The 20,194-nt window shown below is 45.8% G+C and overlaps 3 protein-coding genes across 3 annotated transcripts; 1 reads left to right on the top strand and 2 right to left on the bottom strand.

Moving 5' to 3' along the window:
- Nucleotides 1–822: 822 nt before the first annotated feature.
- Nucleotides 823–3,221, bottom strand: LOC142881386 (deoxycytidylate deaminase-like). Its single transcript, XM_076015659.1, has 6 exons — nucleotides 3,023–3,221; nucleotides 2,682–2,772; nucleotides 2,243–2,378; nucleotides 1,801–1,917; nucleotides 1,515–1,611; nucleotides 823–1,075 (listed from the first exon to the last, which is right to left on the bottom strand). The coding sequence occupies exons 1-6, from the start codon at nucleotides 3,055–3,057 to the stop codon at nucleotides 1,015–1,017; spliced, it is 537 nt and encodes a 178-aa protein (XP_075871774.1). The 5' UTR covers nucleotides 3,058–3,221; the 3' UTR covers nucleotides 823–1,014.
- A 1,275-nt stretch (nucleotides 3,222–4,496) lies between these two features.
- Nucleotides 4,497–8,877, bottom strand: cep44 (centrosomal protein 44). Its single transcript, XM_076015619.1, has 10 exons — nucleotides 8,347–8,877; nucleotides 7,800–7,947; nucleotides 7,575–7,712; nucleotides 7,067–7,141; nucleotides 6,829–6,969; nucleotides 6,555–6,683; nucleotides 6,066–6,188; nucleotides 5,517–5,573; nucleotides 5,280–5,317; nucleotides 4,497–4,997 (listed from the first exon to the last, which is right to left on the bottom strand). The coding sequence occupies exons 1-10, from the start codon at nucleotides 8,436–8,438 to the stop codon at nucleotides 4,940–4,942; spliced, it is 999 nt and encodes a 332-aa protein (XP_075871734.1). The 5' UTR covers nucleotides 8,439–8,877; the 3' UTR covers nucleotides 4,497–4,939.
- A 169-nt stretch (nucleotides 8,878–9,046) lies between these two features.
- Nucleotides 9,047–16,781, top strand: fbxo8 (F-box protein 8). The gene is made up of 8 exons (XM_076015620.1): nucleotides 9,047–9,227; nucleotides 10,441–10,561; nucleotides 12,740–12,823; nucleotides 12,916–13,060; nucleotides 13,391–13,517; nucleotides 13,867–13,985; nucleotides 14,257–14,453; nucleotides 15,927–16,781. The coding sequence occupies exons 2-8, from the start codon at nucleotides 10,441–10,443 to the stop codon at nucleotides 16,112–16,114; spliced, it is 981 nt and encodes a 326-aa protein (XP_075871735.1). The 5' UTR covers nucleotides 9,047–9,227; the 3' UTR covers nucleotides 16,115–16,781.
- The last annotated feature ends 3,413 nt before the right edge of the window (nucleotides 16,782–20,194 follow it).

Here is a 20,194-nt window from a genome sequence, read left to right as displayed (position 1 = left end):
ATATTATATTATAAATTATAGAATTATTAGAAAAAAACATGTAAGTAACAATATCTTTTAATGCACTTTGTCTTAAATTCACATAATTGTGTTGAGTTTGTGCTTCACACCAGGCGGAAGAAGTTAAAAAAAAAAAAAAACGCTTAGAAAAAGTAGCCAAAGTCGCAAAAGGACACAAGGGAGCGACAGATTCCACTTTTCTAAGCAGAGAGTCTTTTAAAACCAGTGCACAAACTGATGACAGTTTTTCCATCTTCGTAAGATCAAATAGATGTTGCAGGCGTCAGAAAAGCCACCTCTTTAGAAAACATTGAAGAATCATGAAATAATTAAATATGTGGGGAAATAAATACGGTTTTATTTTCATAAATGAATTATATTTATATATTTATTGTCTAATAATCTAAATTATTAATTTGTGTGTTTCATAAATCATCTTTGCGTTTATTTATGCTTGACTACAGTATATTAGCGTGTGTGTGTGTGTGTGTGTGTGTGTGTGTGTGTGTGTGTGTGTAAAAGGAGATAAAAAGGCAGTTTCTCTTTAATAGTTGGTCCCACTTAACCCCTATCAATGGTTAAAGGTTATAGGTTAGAGGCCCACTGATTGTCACATCTCGAAGGATGCGAAATTTGTCCTCCGCATCTCAACGTCACTCGCTCACTCACTCAGAAGAAAGACGTGCTTATTTTTCAAACCAGCAGCTGTTTATTACGTTTCCCCAAAAGCACATTGTTACCATGGATAAAGACACCATCGTAGTGATTACAGATGAGCTTGCAGAATACATAGAATAAGCAGAATAAATGTTGCTGTGGTGCTAAATCATTAACCCTAAGCCCTTTGCATTAATCAGAACCCAAGAAGTAGCTCCCTGTTTTTGAAAAGGTTGGTGACCTGATCAACAACTTCCAGCGAATCAAAACACCAGAGTGGAGGCAGCGTCGGCAAAGTCGAGGCATCTTTGACCTTTTGTTTTCTCTCCTCCTTTTGCGCAAAGCAGGCAGGACTCGTTAAACATTTTCATTTGTCGTTAAGTCAATGATGATCTTGTTCCTCTTGGGCTGGAACTGCCTGCGGACAACACACGGGGGGGGGAGTGGAGAAAAGATTTACATGTGAGCTCAGGTGTGAGGAGGAAACGATCGACAGGGTGAAAGATGCTTTGTTGTGTGTCGGTGTTCAGCAGTCCCGTTGGGGAGAGACGAAAGATAAGAAAAGAAGAGAATAACATAAATAGAGCCACATGAATAAATCAATCAATCAATCAAATTAGAAAGTGTTTTCCTGCAGCTGGTGTTTAACATGATGCCTCACTGCCACCCACCTTTAGGCTCTCCTGCTCACCTCTAGGTGGGGGGTGGAGGAGGTGAGGAGAAAAAAAGAAGTAAAAACTGCAGCCATTTGAAAGATAATAATAATGTTCAGTGTCTCTTCTACATTTGAAAAGAATTTTGAGCTCCCAGGAAACCAACTTCACATGGAGTGTAGACAGGGGGCGCCGTGTCCTCACCTGCACTTGATCCCTGCCCTGGCGAACATCCGCCTGGAGGCCTCTGACTCCGGAGTGTCGTGGTACTTGTCCGACAGAAAGATCACCTTCTTGATACCTGTGCAGGGGAGACAAACAACAGGGGGCGCCGCTAAAAAACAAGACAAACTCACTGACTGGGGGAATCAGTCAGTTCAGGTCGACTTGAGAGACGATGGAAACAACAAATGAAGGTTAAGAGATGCAGAAGATTTTTTTTGTTTTTTTGTTTTTTAATCATGTCAAAGGGTCAAAGGTCGCGACCCACCGGCCTGGATGATGAGCTTGGCGCACTCGTTGCAGGGGAACAGCGCCACGTACATGCTGCAGCCCTGCAAGTCAGCGCTGTTCTTGTTCATGATGGCGTTGAGCTCGGCGTGGCACACTGGGGGGTGGAGGTTGGAAGGGGGAGGGGTTATTAACAGGGGTTTGTGGGTAATCAATAAAAAAGGGGAGAGATTTCAGTTCTATAAGCTGCATCACATCCTGATTCAACCAGAGGAAGGAAAAGAGGAATGGAACGCTCTCGTTTGTATTATCCTCCACCGCCCTCTACAGGCCAGACTGGAACATGACACCTGCTCAGGAACTCCTGAGTGAATGGAGGCATCGTTCCATTCCTTATTCAAATCAATAGGAGCAGAAAAGTGAAGTGGGGGGGGGGGGGGTTGTTGCTGCTCTCTGTCTCTCTCTCACTCGCCCTCTCTCACCATACGGGTACTTGGTGTCCAGTCGGTCCTTGGCAGAGCGCGACCACGGCAGCAGGTCGTCGCTGCAGCCATTAGGCATGCCGTTGTAACCGATGCCCACGATCTTGTTTTCCTGGTTGACAATGCAGGCGCCGACCTGCAGGGGGGGGTGAGAGAGTGAACCCATCTTCGACTAAATTAAAGTTTTTTTTTTTTTTTAATCGTCACAAGCTGAAGTTGTTTTTTTTTCCATTACATCCATCCATTTTCAATACCCGCTTCCTCCTGCACATAGGGTTGCGGTGATCTGCTGAAGCTGATGCCAAACGTCACAGCGCGAAGGCAGGGTGCCGCCCTGGGCAAGTTGCCACAAGTTTTCAATGTTTTGTTAATCGACCAGGACAAAACTGGATGGTCCTGTAGAATTGGTGTGACAGACTGGTACAGGAAGTCACCTGACCTGTGTACTGGGGTCTCTGCTCCTCTGGGCTGCCAGGGAAGCCACGGCCATGAAGTAATAATCTGAGTCCAGGAAGTCCTTCCTCGCCACACTGGATATATGTCACACACACACACACACACACACACACACACACACAGAGTTACTTCTTAGGACACACTCTGTTTTTTTTCTTTCACAGCCGATGACTTTGTGCCATTTACAATTTGTCGATGCTCCCAAATCATCTCCGCAAAAGTTCCAAAAATCACTCAAATCAGTCAATCAATCAATCAATCCATCAATTGCAACATGCTGTCACTTCAAATGAAGCAGAGACGGAACCGCTTTGGACTGGTTACCTGTTCGGCTGAGCTGCTGCCTCTGGCTCCGCCATCTTCTTCTTCTCTCCGTCTATGATTAAGCTCCTTCCCTCGATCGATCGCAACCAGTAAATTCTTCCCTTGCATCAGTTTCTGTGGGGCGGTGCCTCAGCCAGCCGGTCAGGCCGCATCCATTAGTGGCGCGCGGTAACGTCCATTACGGATGCAGCACTGACTCCGCCGGAGTCAGCTGTAGAAATATATGAAATCAAAATAGGAGCTTATTTTGCAATGTGACCTTCAGTAGTTTAAGATTTAAAGATTTTTATTTGTCACATTTCTCAAGTGTCAGTTCCTTGCTCAGGTGTGTCGGCCGCTCGTCTCACCTGTGGAGCATCAGGTGCAGAGCTGGAGAGGCAGGAGCGCTGTGGCGAGGCCTTCGTCTGAGACCAACGACATGGAACACAGCCCAGCGACGTCACATTCACAGTTTACTGTCTAAGCAGGTACAACCACATCAGCCAATCATGTCGCTTCAAACAGGGAGCTGCAGGTGAGTGCGCGCGCATGTGTGTTATTAGCAGGGGTTTGTGGGTAATCAATAAAAAAGGGGAGAGATTTCAGTTCTATAAGCTGCATCACATCCTGATTCAACCAGAGGAAAAGAGGAATGGAACGCTCTAGTTTGTATTATCCTCCACCGCCTTCTACAGGCCAGACTGGAACATGACACCTGCTCAGGAACTCCTGAGTGAATGGAGCAGTGGCGTGGCCACCGGGGTGGCACTCACTGTCTTACCAGTTATACACCTTTCGATTTGCAAAGGAAATGCATACATCCAGCAATTTCGACCATAAAGAAATACTGAAATCATACAGAAAACAAGAAGCGCAGTTAAGTTGTGAAAGTTGATTTTCTCTCATTCATTGTTCGCATTTTTCCTTTGTGACCGGCGGGACCCACCTCACCTGCCTCCCCTGCCGGAACATCACTGTGAACCACAGAGTCCAGCTGTGATTTGCAATCTCCACGTTTCATGTGTAATGAAACGGAAAACAAGTTTCAAACTGAGGTTCAAACTGCCTCCTAGATCTGCGGGGAAGGGAAAGGTCTCAATACAAATCTGGTAACTCCTGTATATACATTTTCATTGCGTGAGAGTAGAATGTTGTCTCTGCCAGGTGGAAAGGTGGAAGGTTGATGGGATGCACTAAAGCCTGCCACCAGGGGGAGGCAATAACGAGGCTTTCGTGTTACATTTGTGAACGTTTTATTGGTCTCAGCATTTGTTCGAACGTTAATTAGTTACAAAACTCTTCAAAATGATTTAAAAAGTTTTTTTTCTCCAAAAAAAAAAAACTAGCTATGTTTTTTTTTTGGGGAGAAAAAAAAAATAAGACATACTGGAATATTACACCCTAATGTTTGTAATGTACAAAACTGAGGAGAACGGAAGAACATTATAAAAAATGATTTTTTGTTAAAACAACAGACACAAGGATACCAAAAATAAAGCCGTTTAACTTGACGGTGTGCTTAAAACCTTCATTCTACAATTTTACATTTCATGGTGACGACAACATTTGTTTGCCCCTGGAGGCATTTTTTAAAAAGACATGAACAGAACTTTTTGGATCTTATAAAAGGCAAGTATTCCATCCATGCATGTTGTATAGCAGCTAACTCCTGCACTCAGGATGGCGGGGGTCTGCTGGAGCCCAGGACACCCAGGACAAGTGGCCTGTTCATCGCAGGGCATACAAAGAAAGACATACAACCATTCACACACACACAAAACAAAACAAAAAAATAAGCAATCTCAACATTAGGCACAAGATCGAAGTTACATGCTAACTATTTACTGATAACAGGAAACATTATGGTCGCACAGATGAAAGGGCGACGCTTGCCTCTGACCTCTTTGACACATTGGGAAGGTCACAGTGCATCATTTGTCAGCAGGCAGTGGAGGAGGCGTCAGTGTTCTTCAGCAGGCTGGAGGTGTTCTTCAGCCTGCAGGTTCAGGAACACAGACGTCGCCATCACATGTTCGCACAGTAAGATACTGTCAATGTTTTACTTGGTTGGAAATCTGCCAGAGAGAATAACTTTTTTCATTTTACAGCAACTTTACAATTCTGTTTTACAGTGAACATGTTTTTTTTTTCTTAAATATTTTCTTTTTAGTTCACGGGTTAATAAACAGGTTCCTATGAATCGTCACAACATTAGTCACCCAAGTGTTTATTTTAGTTTACTTTTTTTCTGCTCTGATGATTCAACACAAACACTCACATGATGGTGATTCTTTCCAGGCTGTCTCTCAGGCCCTCCTGAAAACACACACACACACACACACACACACACGCAAACGCACACGCACACGCACACGCACACGCACGCACACGCACACGCACACGCACACACACACGCACACACACACACACACGCACACACACACACACACACATCACAACAATGCTTTTCTCAAGTGTCAGTTCTTTGCTCAGGTGTGTCGGCCGCTCGTCTCACCTGTGGAGCATCAGGTGCAGAGCTGGAGAGGCAGGAGCGCTGTGGCGAGGCCTTCGTCTGAGACCAACGACATGGAACACAGCCCAGCGACGTCACATTCACAGTTTACTGTCTAAGCAGGTACAACCACATCAGCCAATCATGTCACTTCAAACAGGGAGCTGCAGGTGAGTGCGCGCGTGTGTATGTCCATTCCAAACACGACAATGCAGTTGTACTTGTTGCACAGTTAAATGTCCAGGTGATGATTGACGAGTGATTATCCAAAAAAACCCTTCTTGTTTAGCCCTCTGTTTACAGCCTGCAGCTGAAACACTGGCTTTTAACTTCCTAAAGCAACAACTGACGCTTAGAATGAGGTGGTTTCAGGGGTGGGAGAGAGGTACCACTGCCCTTTCTGACATCACCATGGGCAGATTTCAGAAACGAGCGAAGGTGGTGACGCGTGGAGCCGATTGGCTCATTTCTGAGGAGCTCGCTGACCGGATGGAGACGCCGGTCGCCGGCAGAACAACACAGGCGAGGGGGAGACTTATCACAGTGCGGAACCTTTGAGCCGCTGGCCTCCTCCAGAGTTTGGCTGAGCTCCAGCTTGGTCTCCAGGAGCAGGACTCTGCTCAGCAGGTTCTCCCAGGTGTCTCGGGGGACGCTGATCATCTCTTTCGTGTTTATCTGTCGCGACAGGAACGAGAAGACCAGAGCAAGAGGACTCAACCGAAGAACACAGGTCAAGTTTAATAAAAAAAACAAATTAAAAAAAAACATTTCTCCCTCTGCTGGAGAAAAGCGGTAGCTTTTTTCCAACACGGCTCAACAGACTAAAATGAAGCATTTGAATTTGAACAAAAAAAAATATTTTCTCCCGCCCCCAACATAAAAGCTTTTCCCAACTGCTGCTTTTGTCAGAAAGTCAAAACAATAAAAAAAAAAAAAAAAAAAACACACAATAATAATATTCCAACGCTCCTACAGTTACAATGCATCAACAAAGACCAGGACGAAATGCCAGCCGCTGGCTGGATATCTGCTCCCTGCTACCTTGTCTGCGTTCCGCTGCCACTCCAGATCCTCCAGTCGCTTCTCCAGCGCGCCGAGGCTCTGCAGGCCGGAGAGACGCTCCAGCCGAGCCTCCACCGCCGAGAGACGCTCCTCCAGCCGAGACGACAGCTGAGGGACGAGTCAAGCGTTTGAGGTTGATCGCATCCGTCCGTCCACCCACCCGATCACCTGTGTCATCTCAGATCTCATCACGCCGATGGATGCAGAGATTGTTTTGACGCCACGTGCGCTGTTGCTTGTTACTGATTCTCACGTTGCAGACGTTCTCCTTGTCCTCCTGCTCTGCTTCCAGCTCTTCCGCCATGTGTCCAGCGGAGGGCAGCGTTCCCCCAGAGGGGACGGGAAACGTGGGGAGGTTGTCGATGTGTTTGACAACAAAAGGCCTGACACACACCTGAAACACAAACGCGTCCTCAAATATATGAAAAACAATATTTCTTTTGCAAAGAGAGTAAAACCTTCAGACTTCTTTTTGCACTCTGCACACTCACAGTTTCTGCCTCAGTTTGCGTTGGACGAGCGTCTTCTCTGCGATCCTTTTGTGAGCCGAGGTGTCTCACTCTGCCCTGTGGCAGAAAAATACACGAAATTCACACTCGGTACTGTGAGGAAATTGCAGAGGCATTTTTTTTATTGTTCATTTTATTTCCCGTTTCGCAGCCTCCCAAAACTGAAAACAAATCCTGCAACCGTTAGCAACACGTAACCACGACAACGCCACTCAGAAAACACTTCTTACTGTCAGGACGTGCTTCCTGTGCGTAAACTAAGTATAACGAGTATGAGTGTAAAGTAAGCATAAACAAGGACCACAGTAAAAAAAAAAAAAAAAAATTTCTCCCCGAGATCAGACCACAGGGACATCAACGCACCTGTGAAAACACCCTAACGCACCGCAGCCTTTGATCTTACACAGTCATAACTCTCTGGAGTGTTGGGTCATGCGCCCTGTGGCTGAGACACAAACAGTGAAATGCCAGAGGGAGGGAGGCTCTGTACCTTGTGCAGCTGATTGTGTTTCTGCAGGACCAAAGTGATGACGTCACACACCAGGGAGATTTTCCTCTGAGAGAAACCAGGCTGCAGGAACTGCTGCTTGCTCAGCACAGGCTTGTTGTGGAAGATGTCCCGCAGCGCCTGCGAGAGATAACGACAGCAGTGCTCACCACTAGAGGTCGGGAGATTCGTCCTTCTGTCTTCTAGATACGACACTCCGTGACTTGCCTTGTAAAAGGTGTCGGTAAATCTGAGGTCGCTTTTGCCGGTGAGCTCGAGTCCAGCTGCCATCAGTTGCTCGGCAAACGGTGGAGAGAAGGAAGTGAGGGTGAAGCTCACGATGGGGAGGAAAGCTGCAGGGTCACCCTGGGAGAGGCTGCGGGATAGAACGACATGCAACACTGGTAGCAAAACATTAATAAATAAATTTAAAAAAACAAACAAAAAAACAACAACCAAAAAAACAAAAACAAAGGAGAGGGAACGCAAAACTGAGAGGGGATCGACAGTTTTGGGCTCCTCCGTCTTTTTTTTTTTTTTTTTTGAATTAGGTAAAGAGAGAAATGGTTTTCTCAGAGAGTTATTGACCAAAAGGTAAAGTTCAGTCCAGAGTATTAAACAATTGTTAACATTTTCAATTTGCCTCTAAATTAAGTGAGTTTGTGTTTTCGCAGACCTTGAAAACAACATCAGAGTGTTCGCCACTACGTGAAATAATAAAAGTGACGCGCCTGTGTAGCCAAAGTTAGCTAAGAAGACAGCGACGGGTGTTTACCTGTTGTAATCCACATTCCCGGGGTATTTTATGATCCGTAGCAGACTTTCCAGTTTACGAAGACAGCCACGGACATCTCCAGTGGACTGCATTTGATCTTCAGATCCAGGAATGACTGGAACTAAGGGCAGAAGGGAGCTAGCTCTCTGGCTAGCTTAAAGTTAGCCCCGGCGGTACGACAGCGACTAAAGCCTGTCTTACGTCACCTTTAGCTTTAATGTTAACGTTGCCGCTGCTCAGTTTCCTCAGTTTGACGGTGAATGACGTGGATAAACATAAATATTTTCCACAGTCACTGAAGTAACTCTCTACAGTGAGGCATGCAGAAGCGGAGCCAGCTTGGTCGAAGTGGTTTGTTTCTGCCGGGTTTCCGACGGCGCGGAGCGCGATTGGCTGATGCTCTCCCGGGACACTAAACAGTCATCTTACGTAACCCTTACGCTTGCATGGCGCGCATGTCGTATTACTATTTATTACTATTTAATGTTTCCTGCTGTTTGACAACTTTTCCTCACGCAATGCGTGTTTACGCGGGATGATACAACGTAAAACATAATAATGACAATAAGGATAAGTTTAAAACAACAACAACAAAGTTTGTTTCCCGTGTGTGGCGGTGTGGTGACCAGAAAGCTAAAAGTGGGCGGGGCGTCGGAGGAGAAGGAGGAGGTGGTTAAAAATACATCCAGAGGCTGGAAACAGACTACAGACAGCGGGTGAGAACGCAGCGCCATGAATCCCTGGGAGCCCTTTTCTCTCGCTGTCTGTCGATGATCGACCGGATGAAATGACAACCGCGTCACTGTGAGGGCAGCAATAACCCCTCGACGCCAAGCTGTCCTTCCGCGCACTTCGGTTGTCAGAGGAACCATTAAACTCAGGTAGGCGGCGTCGGCTCGGATTATAAAGGCGGCCGCGTGACGATCGCGGCCACGAGCGCATGACGACACGCACCGGTTGGTTCGGTCATGCTGTCACGTGTCGCCAAAGTCGAACCGGTATCGGTCCACGGCGGCTCCGACAACTTAAATTAGCCGGCTAAGCTAACTTGGGGAATTTTTTTTTTGTCACAACATAACGACGTCACGAGCGACGGCCGCCTCGGCCAATGGCTTTGGCTGCGATCGTCATCGCCCTGCGCTTTAGCCAATAGTATTTCGGCCCGGGGGCGGGACTTCCGGCCAGGCTGGACTGCTGCTGCCATGGCCTTCCAACGTTGGTGTTTACAGCGGTGCACTGGATTTGTTTATACAACAACAGCTGACTCCGGAGCGCCGTGACGGGGGAAGGCCACACACAGACACACACACGTCATACACACTTTTTTCGTTTCTTTTTTAAATGCACTTTGTGAACTGTGTCTGAAAGGAACGGAAATAACTTTTGTGCGCTGGTGGAATTAAGTTCCAGACTGACTAATGCTGTCAGTAAAAGTAAGTAAGTAAGATCTTGTCAATACATTTTTAAATGTAAATTTTCCGATTACATTTAATGATGTAAGTTGCCATAATTTGTGAGTTTTCTGCTTGGCATCCTCTTTTTTTTTCCTTCTTACTTAACTATCAACCACTTGTCAACGCATCCTTTCAGTAAGAACAGCAATCGCATCGCAATTTTAAGTTAAGCTGCATAAAGATGATCAACGGCCAGCCTTTTTTTTGGGTCTCCGGATGCAAAAAGAACTGCAATATGAAAATATGTAAAATATGTGTCTTGTAAAAATGTGTTTGGTTTGAGAGTGTGGGGCAGCTGCACACAAGCTCACTCTGTTGACACACTGGTCTTTCTGCTTCACAAACGTAATGGCAGGTTGTTCGACCGCATCAGAAATATGTTGAAAAATATTCAAATTCCAATTTTTATTTGAGCTGACAACAAATCAAAACTAGAGACGCGGGGTGGAGAAACACACTGAGAGAAGATATTTTATAGTGTCTCATAAAAAGAAATGCAGTTTTACACATTAACATGCTGGAGTCCTTTTGTCCTGCTAATAAAGTTGATTATTTGTGTGTGTGTGTGTGTGTGTGTGTGTGTGTGTGTGTGTGTGTGTGTGTGTGTGTGTGTGTGTGTGTGTGTGTGTGTGTGGTGCAGATGGGTCAGGCACTGTGGAGGCTGCCTCCCAGACAACAGCAGCAGCTTCAGGAAGAGCTGGCCGATCGCCTGGCCGAGCGAGGAGGAGAACCAGGAGAGCCAGGGGAGCCAGGGGAGCAAAGTAAACCTCCAGCATTTTATACATTGATATACACTGCTGACTTCAAAAACTCTCTGTGGCATCCTTGTACACTGATGGTGTTGGTAGAGGGGAAACCGTAGCTGCTTAGGTCCCCGGAAGAAGCTGAAATTCTTCTTCACGACCTCTCCCTTGGGCTGCGATTAAAATCCATCCCTCCTGTTCTCCCTTATTTGTTTTTCACCAAGTGTCTTCCACCGACCGTCCTCGTAATCTCAGTTTGCAACCTTCTGGTTCAGTTTTTTGTCTGCTGCGCCGAGATTCTGCCGTAACCAACGACTGATTGCAGACCACCGTCGCAAAACTCCATGAGGACACTTTCTGTCCCTATATCAGACTTTGCCTGAGCCTGTTTACAAGTCTGAGTCGCATATTCTGATTTGGCCATTTCGATCAATTTGTTTATCCATCCATTCATCGATAGATATGCATCGCCAGAGTGGCGGCATCTTTCCATTTTCAACCCTCGCTTCTCCCTGAGCTCAGGGTAGCGAGCGTCTACTGGAGCCTCTTCCAGCGGTCATAGGGCGAAGGGAGTGCGTCGCCCTGGACAAGTCGCCAGGTCATCTCAGTTGTTTTTGCACTGGTGACCCTCCACAACTTCAGTAACCAGTCCCATGCAAACTCCACACAGAAAGATGAAGCCAGGCCCGGAATTGAACCCACAACTGAACACACCACTGCGCAAACCGCTGCGGTGTGTTGGTTCGTCCGAGAGGAAGTCGTACAAAGTGCTCAGTTCTAGCTGGTTTAATATTGAAAATGACAAGCAAGCAAGCGTGTACATGGATTGGTTTGTGCTGGGTTGGTTTGGCCGGAGGAGAAGCCCACGCTGAACCAAGAGGGAAAGTCTCCTGGGCTGTGTCTCAATTCAGGTTCTGCATCCTTCGAAGGAAGCGTCCTCCGTCTGGAGGAAGCGGCCGAGAAGGACGAACCAAGCCCCGCCTCCCCGGTAACCACATGGGACAGTCGAGCCTTATGCATATTTCCTGGTTGTGTCACCGCTGTTCCCTCCTGCTGCCCAACCCCTGAAGTGACGCTTTTATAGCATCAAGCTAACCATTGGTTCGCCATCCAACTATGGTGTTGGATGTTCAAATAAGTAAAAACCCTACGTTAAAAACTAAATATTTTATGTGAAATTTCAATACTTAAATTTATATGTCGTGTCTTTGCCAGTAGATGGCGCTAATTTCAGCTGACTTCCCAGAATCACAGGATGCTTTGCAGCAGCACGCAAAGCATCCTGGGATACAGAAGGACGCGAAGGATAGTAGCGGTGTAGCCTTGGAATCGGCTAAAAGTAGGACGCATTCCAAGTACGCATTTGGAGCGTCCTTCTGATTTTAGTGAATTGGGACAAGCCTTCGCGCAGTGCTATGACGCAACTGGCCTTCAAATGCAGGCTTCAAAGGATGCAGACCCTGAATTGAGACACAGCCATTGACTCCTCTCAAGCACTCTGCCTTCCTTCGCTTTGCTGACCTCCACTGTCTGCACTCACGAGTGCTTCCCTATTACCTGCAGACACCCATCGGCATGAAAAAGCTGCTGGAATGTAGGCGACTGACAGGTCGAGCTGCATTCCTCACACACACACACACACACACACACACAGGCAGGATTCATTTTTCAAAGACTGCAGCACTTTGTTTGTGTTTTAGTGTCAACAACCTCCGAATTTGAAACCTGCCAGCTGAGCTTTTTTTCCCCACTGCGCCGCTGAGCGGTGTACAGCCGACTCGACTCGCACGTGGGACTTCTGCCGTTGGGGCCACGCCTGGGACTGGGGGGCGTGGCCAGGTTATTTTGGCAGCGCCCCCTCTTGTGGACTTTACACACAAAAAATCAAAGTCTACTGGCGGCAAACACACTGAATATAACTATACATTTTATTTTTTAATGCGCGCGCGTGCGCCTGGACACCTGCGTGCGCTATTATGCTTTTAAAGAAACAAAATGACCAAAATGTATCCACATGGATTCAGATTTGAAAAACCTGATAGGGATTTTTTTTTTTTATATATAAAAAAAAGATGTGAAGACAGTTGTTTGACGTGTGTGTGTGTGTGTGTGTGTGTGTGTGTGTGTGTGTGTGTGTGTGTGTGTGTGTGTGTGTGTGTGTGTGTGTGTGTGTGTGTGTGTGTGTGCGTGTGTCAGGAAGAGGTGGAGCTCCTCAGAGAAGAGCCGCCCAGCACTGCTATGGCCCCGACATCTACCACCTGCTGAGAACACGCATGGGAGGTACAGAAATGATCTATCTATCTATCTATCTATCTATCTATAGCCGGTCGTATCACTGTTTAACGCTTCTCCTGCTCCTCCTCCTCCTCCAGCTAAGGAGCAGCACAGCTTCATCGACCTGGAGATGCTGCCGCCCGAGTTGGGCATCACCATCCTGTCGTACCTGAACGCCACCGACCTGTGCCTGGCCGGCTGCGTGTGGACGGAGCTGGGCAGCGACGAGTACCTGTGGCAGGGGTGAGCGAGTGAGGGAGGGAGGGAGGGGCGGAGCCAAAGCCCGGCAGCCTCACAGTCTCACAAGAACGTTTCCACCGTTAAAGGTCCAATATTGTCCTTTTTCTGAATCTTGGAGTCGTACTTAGCCCTCTGTTTGCAGCCTCCTGCTGAGACAAAGAACCTGTTGGAAGGCGACAGGGAAACAAAAGCAAGGCTACCTCGGGGGGGAAGGGCAGATTTGCTTTAGTTGTTAGTTTTAAACAAACAAACTAAAGCACTCAACGTTTCCTCCATGGTGTGGAATCCTTTTTAAAGTCCTCTCCGTCGCTCTCTCCTGCGTGCCTCCGTCAGGCTGTGCAAGTCCACATGGGGGCACTGTTCCATCTACAACAGGAACCTGCCAGCCGGCTTCTCCTACCGGAGGCTCTACCTGCAGCTGGACGAGGGCTGCCTCACCTTCAACGCCAACCCCGAGGAGGTCAGTGCAGCAAAAAACAACAACAAAAATAAAGCTATCTTTCTTTCTCTCACTCTTCCTTCCTTTCTCTCTCTCTCTCTCTCTCTCTCTCTCTTTCTTCCTTTCTTTCTCTCTCTCTCTCTCTCTCTCTTCCTTCCTTTCTCTCTCTCTCTCTTTCTTCCTTTCTCTCTCTCTTCCTTTCTCTCTTTCTTCCTTCCTTTCTCTCTCTCTTTCTCTCTCTTTTTCTTCCTTTCTTTCTCTCTCTTTCTTGCTCTCTCTCTTTCTTTCTCTCTCTCTCTCTCTCTCTCTCTCTCTCTCTTTTTTTTCTTTTTATTGTTTGTATTCCATGTATTTATTTCTTTGCACGCAGGGCATCAACTACTTCATGTCTAAAGGAATCCTGGTGGATCATCCCACTGAACTGGCCAAGTTCATCTTCTACACGCAGCGGCTCAACTGGAAGATGCTGAGGATCTACCTGGACGAGAGGTCAGCACAGGCGTGCACACATGCGCACACACAGACGCACACACACAACACAACAACAACGAGTTGCAACAAGTCAAGCAATGTCAACTGTAAGCAGGTGCAGCTGAGGCAAACAGGTCAAGTGGTGCAAATTAGAAGAAGACGAACTGGAAAGGCATCCAAACAGTGTGTGTGTGTGTGTGTGTGTGTGTGTGTGTGTGTGTGTGTGTGTGTGTGTGTGTGTGTGTGTGTGTGTGTGTGTGTGTGTGTGTGTGTGTGTGTGTGTGGCCAGGCGGGACGTCCTGGACGAGCTGGTGACCCTCCACAACTTCAGTAACCAGTTCCTGCCCAACGCTCTGCGCCAGTTCTTCCGCCACATTCACGCCCCCGAGGAGCGCGGCGAGTACCTGGAGACCCTCATCACCAAGTTCAGCCACCGCTTCTGCACCTGCAACCCCGGCTTGGTGCGGGAGCTGGGCCTCAGCCCCGGTGAGCGCGCACACTCACACACACACACACACACACACACACACACACACACACACACACAGGTTGTTGTTTCCATCCAGAGCAGCAGCAGCAGGTTCCTCAATGTTCCTCCGCCGGCCGGCGGTGGCGGTGTGCAGTAATCAGCTAGTCCTGCAGGCGGCGCTAGAGGACAGGCTGAGGCAGGGAGGGTCTGGCGTCCCAATTTGAGGGACTTCTAATTGGATCAGAAGGTTTTTCTGCCACTCGGCTCGCCGCTGATGTTCCAAAACGAGTTCTGGATGTTTAATCTGTCCTGACGAGAACCAGACAGGAAAAAAAAAATGGAATGCGGCCTGAAGGCCCCCCAAACCCCACCCCCAACCCCCCCCAAAAAAAACAAAAAACTCTGACCTCAGAAGCGTTTCTAAAGCTGCTGCAGCCGCTAAATTACAGGGAGGTTTTATCCTCTGGCCGACCGCTGAGGAGGTTGTGACAGTCGGCAGGCGGCGATGGCGGCAGTGAGCGTCCTGCACGGCGTCCAGACCTGCTGCCACCATCAGGGGATCTACTGACACTGGGACACTGGGACCCGAATCTGTCAAAGTTACACTTGTCATACACATAAAAACGTTAACTCCTAAGTGGTGGAAGAAAGTTTTTGGACACCCTTAAAATTTTACTCAATCACAATTTAAAAACAACTTACATGTATATATATATATATATATATATATATATATATATATATATATATATATATATATATATATATATATACACATATATATATATATGTATATATATATATGTATACATATAATATATATACATATAATATATATATTTGGGCTGGGAACGTTAACATGTTATTATCTTGTTAACTCATTTATATATGTACATATATATATGTGTATATATATATATATATACATATATATATATATATACATATACATATATATATATACATATATATATATATATATATATATATATATATATATATATATACATATATACATATGTATATATATACATATATATATATATATATATATATATATATATATATATATATATGTATATATATATATATATATACATATACATATATACATATATATACATATATGTGTGTGTGTGTGTGTGTATATATTATTACACCATTATATCGTAGTTATTAATTTGCAACATTACTACAAATGAAACAAATTCATCTTGAGGTTGACGCACCGTCAGGTCAAACTGAACATCTTTGTAAGTCTCTTCCTGGTTCTTAATTCAACACTGAAAACAGCGTCACTGAAATATTTTAGCAGTTAGCGCCTCAAACGTTGACACAAGGAATTTTTATTGTGAAGTATGTCTTTGTATTGCGTCAAAATATCGCAGTAAAATATCACAGTGCAGCCATGTGTTGTTTTCCTGTCAACCTGATGACGCGATGCCCAATCACAGACAGACTCAGTGACATCAGTGCTGTCTGCCCTCCAGATGCCGTCTACGTGCTGTGCTACAGCCTCATCCTGCTGTCCATCGACCTCAGCAGCCCGCACGTCAAGAACAAGATGTCCAAGCGGGAGTTCATCCGCAACACCCGCCGGGCGGCGCACAACGTCTCCGACGACTTTGTGGGCCACCTGTACGACAACATCTACCTGATTGGCCACGTGGCCGCGTGAAGCCCCGCCCACCTGTGGACTACTCTGAAATCCTGCACTGAAAGCGTCGAACTTGCTTATTTTCGTCACACGTGGAACGTTTGGGACGTTGCGGCCTTTTGTCGTGGCCTGAAGGGGGCGACGCACGAAGGAGGAGACGTACATTTGTTGTTGTTTTTTTTTGTAGGACGATTAGAAGCTCTAATAAATAACGTTCACCACTGCACTGTGAGAGAGAGCGAAAGAGAGACTGCGCTAGCAAATATGAGGAGGTTTTGCTAGCAAGAGGCGCAGCTGAACTTTTAAAACCGAGCCACTGTAGCGGAGATGGCGGCAGTTTTTTAATAGCGGGAGCTAATGAAGACGGAACTCTGATCCTGCACTGACGGACGGCTACTACTGATTGGTGGGTTTGGAGGGGCTAGTGGGCGGGGCCAGGGGGATGCCGGAGAGTTCCCCCGGGTTGGGGGTGGGGGTGGGGGCTTAGGGTTTGTAATACCATGTCGGACAAACGTTGTTCTGCCGGTCTGAGAAGGTTCAACGTTCGCAATGAAGGCTAATTGCTCGCTAATGTACTAGCCTAGCATCCGCCGAAGGGAGCGACTGTGAGGGGGACGAGGTTGCGTTTCATGCACTGTTTAGCAATAACAACCAGATTGTTGGAATTAAAAATATTCATTCAAACCCAGTCCTGGGCGGTGTTGCGTGTTTTAATTCCTCCTTTATTCGTATGTTGTGTCCGCTGCCTCGTTAGCGACTGCCAAACAGTGGGGGAAAAAAAACAAATACACTGATCTTTTTTTAAATGCATAGGCTAGTTTGAATGGATTTTCAAGTTTAAATACATTAGAAAGTTGGGTCATGATGATTTTTTTTTTTTGTTCTTTTTAACTGCTGTTTTCCACTGATATGGATTAGTGAGGAGATGATCTGATTGTTTGCTCTGAAAACGTGCCAACAGTACCGTGCTGCGGTCACCTGCTCACGTGTCATATAGGTGGCTAACCACTAAACAACAGGCATATTTGCTTTTCTGGTTTTTCTGGTTTACACTTAGACCAAGAAGTGGAACGTCGTCATCGGCTCAGGCGCGACGGCATTCTGCGGCCTCGGACTTCCAACTTCTCGGTCAGGTGGGAGGACTGTGGAAACAGGAAGTTGCTGCCAGCTGGTGAACAGCGTCAATGTTGGCATGGATGCTGATGACATTTCCTCAGTAGAAAAAGAGAAAGAAGAACTAAATGCACTGTTGTTTTTTTTTCTCTGTTTTGATGTAGCTAAACTCCGCCCACGTCAAGAAATATGACTGGCCCTCTTTAAGTGCGGCAGAAGCCTATTTCTAATCCTATTTTTCCTCCGGAACATTTTCATTTTCTTTCAGTTCTTTAGGATCTGTTTCCAATGAGTTATGAACATTTTACCAATTCTAAAGTTTTCCAAAAACTTTTCAATTTCAAAAATCTTTTCTATCGGCTCTGTTTTTTTTGTTGTTGTTGTTTTTATTTAAGATGGACGTGTGCAACAAAATGATTTTGGAAACATTCAGTCTGGCTTAGCTTTGATTGAAAAGTCAAACCTCTGAACTCGTTCACACGTGTCACTGTTTGGCAGAGTAGCTAGCAGCGTGTGCTAGCATGATTGAAATCAGTATTCTGTCACTCTTCACTTCATTTTATATTTTTAATTTCTACCGCAGTGCTTAGTTTGCATTGAGCATCGTCTTGTTGCGATGCTGATGCAGATTATTGTGGCGAAAATTGCAGTAATTTATTTATTTACCTATTTGAACTGAAGCTGCGAGGGCGACGTCTCGGCTGATGGATCGTTTCCAGCCGCTATGTTTGGACCACCTGAGGAACACGGAGTGCGAGTCCGACGGATCTGGTTTTCCTCCCCGGGCTGAAAGCCGAACGCGGCGCTCCGCGTGTGCGAAGGTGATTACAGGCTCGCAGACGCGCTCGGCCCTCAAACTCAGACTCATTAAACGTAACAAATGTCTGAAAAACAGGAGCTGACCAGCGACTCTCATCCACGCTCATTAATTATGAGCTTCAGGCCAAAGAGGCCGAAAACACTGGAGCACTGTTTACATATTCCATCTGGCCCACAGGGAAAAAATATTATTAATATTATATATTGCAGTTCTGGGCAAAATGATAAATAGAGGGGATTAATTCACAATTAAAAGGCGCTCAAATGAAAATGTGCCAATAATGAAAACAGAAGCAGCCAGGTGAAGGTTCTTCTGTGTGTGTGTGTGTGTGTGTGTGTGTGTGTGTGTGTGTGTGTGTGTGTGTGTGTGTGTGGGAGAGAGAGAGAGAGAGGGAGAGAGAGAGAGAGAGAGATCAAAAAGCCCAAAAAAGTAAATCCTCTCCAGACACAATATGACCTTTGAACCTTGGCCTCTGAGAATGTGTGTGTGTGTGTGTGTGACTGACCTATCCCTGGGTGGTGTTTGTTTTATGTACTGCAAATGAAGAGAGAGCATAGGGCAAGCACACACACACACACACACACACACACACACACACTTTCCCACACTGATGAGGCTTTATCTTTGCACAACTGAGGCAGGGATGAGTACAAATATGAACATATTAAAGCTTCACTTAATTTGCTTGCTCAATTTGAACTTTATGTGTTCATTTTTGGTCATTCATTCACTCAACGAGACATTTGCATACAATATTCATCTACTTAGGTTATTTTTTCGCGCTTCAATAGCGTATGTTTATCTTCAGCATTTCACTGCTTACGACAGCTACATTTCCCTTAAGATTCTTTCTTTTTATTATTTATTGACCGCTATATTGGTAAAATGATTCGCGGGAGGTGACGACACGCAACGTTTCTATAATCAAAAATAATCCAAGTGATAACTTTAGTGACTGTTTGTTAATGTAGCCAGAGCTCTGTGTGTGTGTGTGTGTGTGTGTTTATGCAGACCAGTAGACCAGGTCATCGTCTGGTGCCGTCCCCATCCAGAGAGCCTCACTTAAGGGCTGATGGAGATGATGGATGGCCTCCTGAGCACCGCGGCCTCTGCACTTCATCAGCTGAAGCGGCTTACACACACACACGCACACACACACACACACACACACACACACACGCACACGCACACGCTCAGCTCACCACTGCTACTGCTACAAACACTCGTCCGTATCTTTTCGTCTTAAAGCCGCGATGAACTTGGTTTCATTATTATTAATGGATAAAAGTGATAAAACAAAATTTGATAAAAGTGGCAACAACATAAAATATTACTTCAAGGCTCAGCTGAGTTTGTGTTTTGAGCGACGGACTTTGACCTGATCTTTTCTTTATTTTTTTGTTGTTGTTGTAGACACAGTTTAATTTAACAAATACCTTGTGTCTATGTTAAAAGATTTAACTAAACTCTTCCAAGAGGTTGTGTTGCTCAGTTTTGTTTTGTTATGAATTTGCATAGCATTTAATAAACCGATTTTTAAGGTTTTTAATTAGGGCAGGCGTTCCTAATCCTTGCTGATATCGAGCAGAATTAAAAAAAAATATATATATATATATATATATATATACTTTTTAAATTTTTCAAAATAGTTGTGAGTTTACAGTATTAGTGTGTCATCCACAGTTTTTTTTTTAATTGTTTTTATCTTCATTGCTTTTGTTTAGTGGCAACATGTCACATCATACATATACTGTATATACCTGTATGTGTGTGTGTGTATGTACACGTATATAGAGGCGACTTGGCGGTTTGTGGCTGCAGCTAGTTAGCTACTGATAGCTAGCTAGCTAGCTGTCCACGATTTGTCTGTCCTCACGACGTCTCCGGACAAAAGACAGAAACAGAAGAAGACAAGTGTGACATGCCCCCCCTCCCAGAGAAACGTTTTCGAGCCACACCACTGAAGTGAACGCTGAAACACTGAATTCACCGCTGAGCCGTTAAAACCCACACAAACCACCTCCACTGCGGCGCAGGAGGATTTACACCCGCTCTGCTTTCTGTCTCGGCGGTGATGCAGCAGCTGTCGGGGCTGCCGTTCCGCTCCGCTCCCTGCTCCAGGGTCACATGCAGCCGGTGTCACAAACAGCAAAACGACAAACAGCAAA

The sequence above is a fragment of the Nelusetta ayraudi genome, unplaced genomic scaffold (genome assembly GCF_046127955.1).
Source record: "Nelusetta ayraudi isolate G7.1 ecotype Tasmania unplaced genomic scaffold, CSIRO-AGI_Nayr_v1 ptg000192l, whole genome shotgun sequence".
In the NCBI taxonomy this organism is placed as follows: Eukaryota; Metazoa; Chordata; class Actinopteri; order Tetraodontiformes; family Monacanthidae; genus Nelusetta; species Nelusetta ayraudi.
This window is presented reverse-complemented; position numbering and strand designations above follow the sequence as displayed.